Raw genomic sequence first — 10,319 nt, 5'->3', positions numbered from 1 at the left:
GCTGATAACCGACACTGATAAGCCCAGCAGTAACGGCTTGGAAACCGCACATTCTGCTCAGTCATCTCCCTTCAGAACTGTGGCATTTCTCGCTCACAATACTGATTTGGTGAGATGAATCCAGTTGATTTTCAAGGGAGCTATGAGTTACAGAGAAAGGAAACTAGTCCATTAAAAACCAAAGCCCAAACATTCCTATTTTTTTCATTACTTAAAAATATGATCCAATCCTAGTCTGATTTAGTTGGAAAATTAAGCCTTTCTTGGGATTTAAAAATTTAAATTCAAAGGCAGTTGTTAATAATCACTCTGGGATGGAGAGACCTGGCTTGAATAATTTGAACAATTTGATATAACCAACAAGACAGATGTCTGAAGAAGGTCATACACTCAGGATATTGAGCTCTGAAGCTGTTAGTATTTCAGATAGAGCATGATGCATTGGTTTGAAAAAACATTTTTCTCAGATCCTCTTTCTAAATTAATGCCTATCTGTTCAAAACAGTTGTTTGAAGGTAAAGGGTTTAACTCATTCTTTAGTATCATGGTAACTAAAATAAAAGGCTATATGACTGAACCGAACCTTTTTTAAAAAATAGAATGCATTCAATATAGTTGTTACATGTAACCCAGTCTATTTTATATTAGGCCTAAACCAAAATGTGAAGTTGTGTAAAATTTGCACTACATTGTAGTCTAAAATTTAAAGATGTAATTGCTTGTCTTTTGAGAATTTCCAATCTTTCTTCTTGGTCCACAAATATAACTAACTACATTTTGGCACTTTCTTTTTTTATGAGTACTATTTAATGCTAAGGCTATGTGCTGGTAAACATACAAAAAGAAGTGTATACCTTCCCTGACAGTCTTCCTTAATTTATAAACTTAGAAATCATCTATGTTCTAGATTCTTATAGAGCACCTTACAGGTTCCCTAAGCATTGAAGCATTGACAACAGATGTCAGTCACAATTTCAAAGATCTCTGCCAAGATGGCCTTTAACTTGAACACTGAAAATAAGTTTGCTTTACTTGATTATTCTCACCAGGTTAACCATCTCTCTCCTAAGTCTTCCAGCAGGACATTTTTCGGGTGGCACAAAGACGTACACAGTAGTCAGCTTAGCCAAAGCGATGTGCAAGGATGAAGCAACCACCTGGAGAATTTGGGCCTCTGCCCCTCCTGCATCTGATATTCCAACATATCTGTATAATTCTTCTGCTAGATTTCTCTGGGTTTTCTGGGCTGCTCTTTTTTCAGAAATAATTTTTTTTTTTTTTAGTAATAATAGTTACAGAGCTACTTCTCTACTCAGCCTAGTGTCTTTACTGTGCCCGGTCCACATCTGTACCACTCCATCTCCTAGTTATACTTTCTCATGTACCACAAACTGGATGGCAAGCCTAGTCCCAGGAGTCAACTTATCCCTAGAAATGTATGGAAAAAAAATCAACTTACGGGGCTCCACGAAGAGTTTGGTGCCAGCTCCAAAAAATATCTGTCGGGTGTCCCAGGAGCACATTGTGACACTACCTGACAAGTAACCAGCCTGGGGCCGGCTCTGGGGCCTGGGCTGGAGCATCTGTGTCCTGCCTCTGCAGCTTGGGTTCCAGCCCAGAGAGCCCATGGCTCAGAGAGCTACAAAGCTGTACTTGATGATATCAGGGGACTGAGCACACAGAGTCCCAGTTCCCTTTGAAGCTAAGAATAGTGTAACTGCTGGGTAAGGAGGTGAGCATGAAATCCCCAGCCCAGGAGCACTGGGACAGGGGACAGGGCTGAGACAGAGCAGCAGAAGAGGGTGTCAGCAGGCCAGTAGCTGCCTCCAAGATGGAAGCTTTAACACCCATCCATTGGAAGGACTCGCTAAGCACACACCAGCTTGGGAGTAGGAATGGGGGACTGGACATTGATATTTCTTGTAATGAATGTTAGGCTGAGGAGAGTTTTAGGCCCAGCTCTTTTTCTCATATTCTATTTCCCTTCTCTTGGGTCACAATCCTGCTTTTTGATTAGAAACTAATTTCTCCCCCATCACTCAGACTGAGTCTCACAGTAACAACAAATCTACTTTCTAATTCCCTGAGCCCGTGGAAAGACTTGCTAAGGACCCAAGGGTTGAACAAGAAATTGGTAGCTGACAAAGGAACCCAGTGGTGCTGCGTGTCATCGACACAGGTCAGGGAAAGCAGAGCTTGCTTTGGATTGCTTATTTTTGTTTTATAATTTCTCTTGACTCTGGATCCAGATACAAGCCTCAAGAGGACAGAGTAATCATGTGAAATAGAACTTAAAACCCTATAGATTACTTTGTCTTATCACCAAAAAAATCAAGAGTCCAGGGTTAGAGCAAGGCGAAAGGGAAGGACCATTCTTTGCTGTCAAAACTTTAAGGATTGGGGGCTTGATTTGAAATTCTTAAACCCCCTACCTGAGCCTCATATCATCATATTATACTCAATCGCTGCAGGAAGAGAAAACTGGAGAAGCAATTGGGATATCATTGAAGAGCGCAGGTCAGCATCTCAACAGAGGGTCTAAGCCTTGGTTTCATCTCTTTCCTTCTTCCTTAGGAGTCCCAAAGGCATAGCCTCAGAGATTTGATTCTAACACTGCAGATAACTCTGAATTTCAAGTGGAAATGATTTAAAGGGAAAATGAAACACAATACTTTTTGCTCAGATGCAATTTGCCCAGCATCAATCAGACTGCAATCAGTTACAATGTGATTCTGTTTTCCCTCCTTTTCATTGCTCTAGTCTCCCTCTCCTCAAAGATAAGAAAACTCACCAAATTCCACTATTTCCCTGGAAGCCTGAGGCAATCAAGAACGCCTCTAAGTTTATATTACCCTCTGAGAGGCAGAGACCACGTTGACACTACCAGTCCCTCTCAGGACTGTCAGATTGCCTCCTCACATTCATGTACATTTCTCCACTTTTTTATTGCCTCTGAAATAAGTAAAAGCAGAATCTAACCAATGCCCCATTGGCCTTGGCATTTTGGAAAGCTTCTGAGAGACTGTTGTTTTCTGGACTGGTTCCAGTGACTGACGGTTGGCAGCTAGCCAAACTACCTGAATAAGACCCCTGGATTTCCAAACACTGGAACAGACTGCCCGTGGATAGTATCCCTAGGAGAGCCCACTACTTCCCTATTGTCCTGAAGTTGGGGGCTGTGTTTGTACTTTTGGTGTAGGCTCCTGACCTTTTACAGAATCCTCAGATTCAGGGCCAACAAGGGAGGTGAGCATAAAACAGTTCTCAGCAGACCCAAACAAGGATGGGACCTTGGAAATAATTTAGTGTGAGCCAGGCATGATGATTTAATGCAAGTTCTCAGCAAGAAAAGAGACAAGGGCAGATTGGTTATTGACATCTGAGGCAGAGAAGGTGCTTTTGCAGTACCTCCTTCTTTAATAATATTTTTCTTTTTCTAACCTTCCCTCTCCCTATGCTGTGACCATGACTCTTTTCCCTCATAAACAGTGGAAAGACTCTAAAGATCCAGAGCTTGCCTTTTCCCTAGTCCCAGTCCCTGACCAGGGCCAGAAGTCTGACCAGGGCATTATTTAAGCAGTTGCAGAAGACTTATCAATACTAATCCTCAGAAGAGAGTTTCCAAGTATGCATAGAATATTTTCTTAAGAGAGATCTAATGATTTTATTCTCCAATTTTATGTTGACTCTTTACAGCAACAACAGCAATGACAATGGATTTCCCATTTAGAACCTCCTAACTTCTCAAGAAGCTCTGCTTATTCAGGACTGTACCATGAGTTCAAGGGAATATACACACTAAATAAAATGCATAACTCACTCAGTTCCATGATGAGTTGAGTCTCATTTCCAAAGACGAGTTTTGTTATCAGCACACCATTTCAGACATCATGACCCAAAACCTCACTACCTATCTTCTCCCTGCCTAGTCCATCTGTTTGGAAGTGGATGGGCTACCTGGATACACAGAGCTCTACAAGGGTTTCTGAGATCTAAGCCTTTCATTTTGGCAGCTTCTTTGATGTGTGTTCTCTTCTGAGTGTTGGCATTTAGGGAAGTCTCAGGGTTTACTGCTATTATCTCCTCAACCTGTCATCTCTTACCCCAAGATCTTGCTTCACAGTCATATTTTCACAGAGAGAAAGGAATTAATTTGGTTTTGCTGAGAATGTCAAATGGCTATTTTCAGCAGAAACACAGCTGTAAGGTTCAAGTCAATCAGAAAGGACTATGCATCAGTTAGAGTTGGAAGGACATGATGGCTGGACCAAAAGTCATTTCTGCAAAAGACTGGGAGTCTTTTAAAAAGATCCCAATACTCTCAGAAGTCTGCCATTTCTATAAGTATTTTACTACTTCCAGATGGCTTGTGCTTACACTACCTCAACAGACACCATCATAACAAGCTCCACGAGCTGATGTTATTAGATCCGTCTTACAGATGAAGTCACTGGAGCTAAAGAGCAGTTAAGATAGTGACTGAGCTGCGTCTGACTCTCCGGTCTCCAGACCCCAGTTCCCATCCATTGAACCAGAGTAATAGATGACAGGACTGAGAGGAGCTTCAGCTGCCACTTGTCAAAATTCCTTGGCCACACAAAGGCTAAGTAATGGGCATATAGACAGAGTTTGGACTCCGTTTTCAGCATCATTTTTCATTAAATCTCAGAATTTCCACTGGATCATAAGACATTCACATCATTGGGCTTTCTTTTTTTTTCCTAATATATTGTCCCTTAGAATTGGTCTGGCTGACACTCAGGATCAAAGTGTGCTAAGCTGGAAGACACTTTGGAAATAATTTGAATCAGCTAGAGGGAAACTCAAGTACTGTGAAGTTAAGTCACAGAGCTGGTCAAAAAGGAGGATTAGAACTCAGTCTTTCAATTCTTGGCCTAACATGCTTGCCAGTGCTCCTCACATTTATTAGATGTGCTGTAACACAGGTCTGGTCATGGCCCAGATCTGTAAATGGCGAATGCCATTTACAGACACTCTGGGATGGAGAGCGGACCAAGAAGATTACTACAATGCATTCCCACCCTGGATTTTGTCAGAAACTCAGTCCCTGCTCCTCCACCATCCCTTGCTAAATCACTTGCTGGAGGGACTTTCAACAACCTGAGAAGTGTTTCCTAAACTGATGAATTGGGAAAATATTTAACAAAGATAATTGACAGATACAGTGGTCAAAAGAAGAAGAAGAAGAAGAATAAAACCGAGTCACTTACCTGGTTCCACGTTCAGATAGGTTCCTTTGCCAAATATTAGTGGATACTGCACAGCTGATAAACCCAGTCTAAAAACTGCCTGCCTTTTCCGTACCGCAACCCTGGCCCCAAGTCATGTGACAGTCATTGGATGAGATTTTCTGTCTCATCTGCTTAACCTCTTTCTTCCTCTGTCTTGGGAACTACCCTTCAGGACAAAGCAGGAAGTGATTCCTGTGTCAAATAGAAATCTAGACTTTTGCCATGTTATAGTCTGAATTTGCAGTCTGAATAAGAGATATTGAAAAACAATTTCCAGTCTGGAGCAAAAAAGGTGGGCTATTGGCCATAGAGTGCATGAGGGTATGCTAAGTTGCTTCAGTTGTGTCCAACTCTTTGTGACCCCATGAACTGTAGCCTGCTAATTTCCTCTGTCCATGGGATTCTCCAAGCAAGAATACTGGAGTGGGTTGCTATGCCCTCCTCCAGGGGATCTTCCTGACCCTGAGAATGAACCAGCATCTCAGTGGCTCCTGCATTGCATGTGGATTCTTTACCACTGAGCCACTGGGGAATCCTGTTGGTCATAGAATGGTGATTCTCAACCCTTGGGCTATACTTACACGGGGCAAGATCTAGTAAGTTATGAGCCCCACTCAGAACCTTTCAGGAGAATTCCATTTCCTATCCAATCAGAGCTTTGTATCATTGACAAGCATTGTGCAGCAGCCAGACTTGGTATAAAATAGAACTAAAGTCTATTTTAATAACATTTTAATAATATATTCATGAATTTCAAATTTGAGCAAACTTTAATGGCGTACTTACACTTAGATATGACAGTTAAAATACCTTCTGTCATATGTAAAAACCAGAGTCTATGAAATTGCTGTATGTTACTCACAAAAATCCAGGGAGAAAATATGCAGATTTTTCAGATCAGTTTACAGCCCATACAGGATTGCATATCATACTCTGAGAATCACTAAAATGGAGAGTGGTTCTCAGTTGTGTGAAGTAGAAAGGAATCAGAGAACCTGAAATCAAATTCCACTCAGTTTCTTACTTACTAAGTGTGTAATCTTGGCCAAGTTCCTTAAGGTCACTGAGCTTCATTTGCCTCTTTTATAAAATGAGGATGCTGTCTTCTGTATTGAGAGGTTATAAGATTAAGCGAAAGGGTGTATATATAAAGCATTCTGTAAATGTTCAGTGTAAGTATTAGAATGTTTATTAGGGTCAGACTCAGAGTAAAAATTTTACTTGAAGCAGGAGAAGGTAATTACACTAAGCTCAGAGCTCCCCAGGGCAAGGTGTAGGGAGAGGTTGCTGAGACAGGAGAGGATCCTGTTTCTTTGGTGTTTGGGATAAAAGTGAGGACTGGAATCCAGGTTTCTGTCTCCTCTGGTCTCTTACCAGGGTCAGGTGTGACCACCATTTCCTTCTCTAACCTTCCCTCTTAAATCCGAAAGCACAGGTCCAGAAAGCTGTGGTACATATACACAATGGAGTATTACTCAGCCATTAAAAAGAATACATTTGAATCAGTTCTAATGAGGTGGATGAAACTGGAGCCTATTATACAGAGTGAAGTAAGCCAGAAAGAAAAACACCAATACAGTATACTAATGCATATATATAGAATTTAGAAAGATGGTAACAATAACCCTGTATACGAGACAGCAAAAGAGACACAGATGTGTAGAACAGTCTTTTAGACTCTGTGGGAGAGGGAGAGGGTGGGATGATTTGGGAGAACGGCATTGAAACATGTATAATATCATATATGAAACGAGTCACCAGTCCAGGTTTGATGCACGATACTGGATGCTTGGGGCTGGTGCACTGGGACGACCCAGAGGGATGGTATGGGGAGGGAGGAGGGAGGAGGGTTCAGGATGGGGAACGCATGTATACCTATGGTGGATTCATGTTGATATATGGCAAAACCAATACAATATTGTAAAGTTAAAAAATAAAATAAAATAAATTAAAAAAATAAAAAAATAAAAATTCATGAAAAACAAACAAACAAACAAAAAACAAAAACAAAAGTACTGGTCCATCTTTTCTACATTATCAACCTGACTTCATTTGTAAACTCTCTCCTGGTCACTCATTCTCCTCCAGCCACCCAGGCTTCCTTGCTGTCCTTAACATACCCTGGGCAGGGCTTGTGTTCCCTCTGCCCAGAAGTGCTCATCCTTCAGAAATCTGCACAACTCACTCCGTAACCCCCTCGCGTCTCTGCCCAAATGTCAATTTTCCAATGAGGCCTTCTATAACTTCTTTGTTTAAAACTGCACATTGCCCCCTTCTATTGATACACTTTATTTCTCTTCTGTGGTTTATTTTCCTTCACAGGGCTTATCACCACCTAAAACATTATATATTTTATTTGGTGAGTTTATCATCTGTCTTTTACAGTACACTGTAAGCTCCAACAAGGCATGGATTTCTGTCTTTTTGTTCATACTGATTCCCTGGCACCTAGAAGAGTGCCCTGCGTATAGTACCAGCGACTTGTCACAGGTTGCGAGCTGGGATCGGGCTTGGTTCTGAAAGTGCCTAGCTTGCTTACATTTCTGTTTCCTTTTGCCTTATACCACTGCTGACTTGTCCTCTCATCCATTCCTTCATTTGTCTATTCATTCATTCAACAAATATTTATTTACTGCTTTCAATGTAGCCCTTGTCCTCATGGAACAAGGGAGATAGCTGATAAATAAGCATTCAAAGTTTCAGGTGAAGATGAAGGCTATATGAAATAAAGCAAGCTGGACTCCAGACTGCAAGAAGATGAGCTTCTGGCTTAAGCCGCCCAGGCTGTGGGCCTTTGTTTGGACAGCCCTGTGAAGCTATGTGTGTATGTGTTCAGTTGCTCAGTTGTGTCTGACTTTGTGACCCCATGGAACATTTACCTTAAATAATGGTTATCCTAGAGTCTCTAACACAGACAGTTAAGGTCTCCCGTAAAACATGAATAATGCCACTTAAAAAAAAAAAAGCAAAGTGGACTTCCCTGGTGGTCCAGTGGTTAAGACTCAGCCTGAAAATGCAGGGGTCATGGGTACAATCCCTGGTCCAGGAAGATTCCATCTGCCACAGGGCAACTAAGCCTGTGCACCGCAAGTACTGAGCCCAGGTGTGTAGAGCCCATGCTCTGAAATGAGAAGCAATTGCAATGAGGAGCCCACACACCACAACTAGAGAGCATCCCTGATTGCCACAACTCGAGAAAGCCTGCAAGCAGCAATGGAGACCCAGAGCAACCAAAAATTAAATAATAATAAAAAAAAAATAAAGCAAGGACTGCAGCAGACAGGGGGTGGTTGAGGAAGGCCTCACTAGATGTGATGTTTGAGTAAGACCTGGAGAAGGTGAGCGAGAAAGCTAGGGTGAGTTCATGAGAGAAAATGGGTCCCAGCAGAAAGTACAGCAGGTCAAGGCTCTGTTCTGGGAGATGCTCCTCCTGAGTGAGAGGGGACGAATGCCAAAGACGGGAGTGGGAAAGCTGTCTCTTGGCATTTTAAAAACCTGCTGATGAGCCCAGGATTTTGTGGACTTCTCTTTCTTGAAGGAAAGGGTGATGCTCTGATCATTGTCTGAACCTTTCTGAGTTTAGGGACCCTCGAGCCTGAGGGGTGTAATGTGGGGGATGGGCCTTGCCTGGAGAATGCCTCTTTGGGTAATTGGTTTTGGTTGGGGGCAGGAGTTCTGCCTTGGTGAAGGATTGTGGTGGGGGTGGCAGCTGGAAGGGAAATAGCTTAACTGTTGCTTCCAACTTGGTAGGCAGCTTGGAAAGAAGCTCATTAGGAGCCTGAGTGGGAAAGCCAGGCAGGAAAAACCTCCACAGATGCCCCAGTCCAACTGAAGTCCCTAGAAGAGCAGAGTGTTTTAAGTGCGCAGGGTTTGGAATTGACAGTTGATACCAATTTTAACTTTGCTAAGCTGTGTGATCTTGGGGAACCTCTCCTGATCTATAAAAATGCAAGTAGTAGTACTTAATTTTTACATATTCATGTGAGAACCAAGTAGAATGACATTCATGAATAAAGTGCCTGGTCCAGAGGCCCAATACATAGTAGGCTCTCAAAAAGCACCAGTTGATATGATGAGGATATATGAATATCACATAACAGTATATATAATTCTAAGTCCATCCAGTGGCCCACTGGCATGAAATGCTCCTGACTACCCTTTCTAAGCTCCTGTCATTGTCATGGTCAGTAGCACCTATTTACATTGTGGTACTTCATTCCTTGCCATTTGGTCCTTACTCTGGTTCTGTTTTATGAAGTTAAGCGGCAACCCTAGGTTTTTTCCATCTGGAGGGTTAAAAGCTATGGTGGACCTGTGATGGTGGGTCTGTGTAGACCTGTTAGTTTGGTGCAGTCGGGGAGCCCTGCAAGTAAGAACTTGACAGAAGCTCCTGAGGAAAGAGAGCATGAAAAGCAAGTAGGCTTCTGAGAAGATAAAGGATCTGGATTTGCAGTGATCCTTTTTTATCCAATATGTGTTGGCTAAAAAGAAGTCACTGTGCAAAGATATTCTGGATCTGGGCTACACTGAAAGATATGCCTTCTCTGGATGCCTGCTATCTTTTCATCTCAAAGGACAATGGAAGGCACCAGCTCAGTGTTTCCTAAACTTCAGTTAATCACATCTCTTTTGGGGCTTTTATTTTGGGTCATTTCCATTAGTCATAAGATTTGCTTAATAATTTTTTTGAAATTTACTCACATTTGAACTTAAAATACAATTAAGAGGAAACTAAATCACATAGGTTTGACAACCTAGTTGTACTATGCTGATACCATTAAAAGATAGTGCAATTCAAATGAAAAGAACGTCTGTCTATGTACCACCGAAAATCACATTTTATGCATTCTACACTTAGGGCAACATTGGCTCAAGTAAGTCAGTAAACAGAAGAACTTAATTCATTAGGAAGAACTCAGTGAACAAAGGGAGATAAAGGAACTCAGTCACTAGGTTTGTCAGGAAGGTGGATAAACTTATTTTAGTGAGAAAAATTAGAGCCAACAAGCTCTAAAGGGAAGAACCTTAATTAGTTGAATTTTCAAATCTTACTATGATTAAAAAAAA

At 41.7% G+C, this 10,319-nt stretch overlaps 2 gene segments (V, D, J or C); both read right to left on the bottom strand.

Annotated features, from left to right (window-relative positions):
• The window catches only part of LOC104981963, a 916,007-nt gene that overhangs the window by 92,632 nt on the left and 813,056 nt on the right, over window positions 1-10,319 (bottom strand).
• The window catches only part of LOC104981965, a 158,670-nt gene that overhangs the window by 5,080 nt on the left and 143,271 nt on the right, over window positions 1-10,319 (bottom strand). The window contains 2 exon segments of the C gene segment in view: window positions 1,460-1,519; window positions 5,037-5,043. Of these exon segments, the coding sequence occupies window positions 1,460-1,519; window positions 5,037-5,043 (67 nt within the window).

This window comes from Bison bison, unplaced genomic scaffold (assembly GCF_000754665.1).
Source record: "Bison bison bison isolate TAMUID 2011002044 unplaced genomic scaffold, Bison_UMD1.0 scf7180017864526, whole genome shotgun sequence".
NCBI classification, from domain to species: Eukaryota; Metazoa; Chordata; class Mammalia; order Artiodactyla; family Bovidae; genus Bison; species Bison bison.
This window is presented reverse-complemented; position numbering and strand designations above follow the sequence as displayed.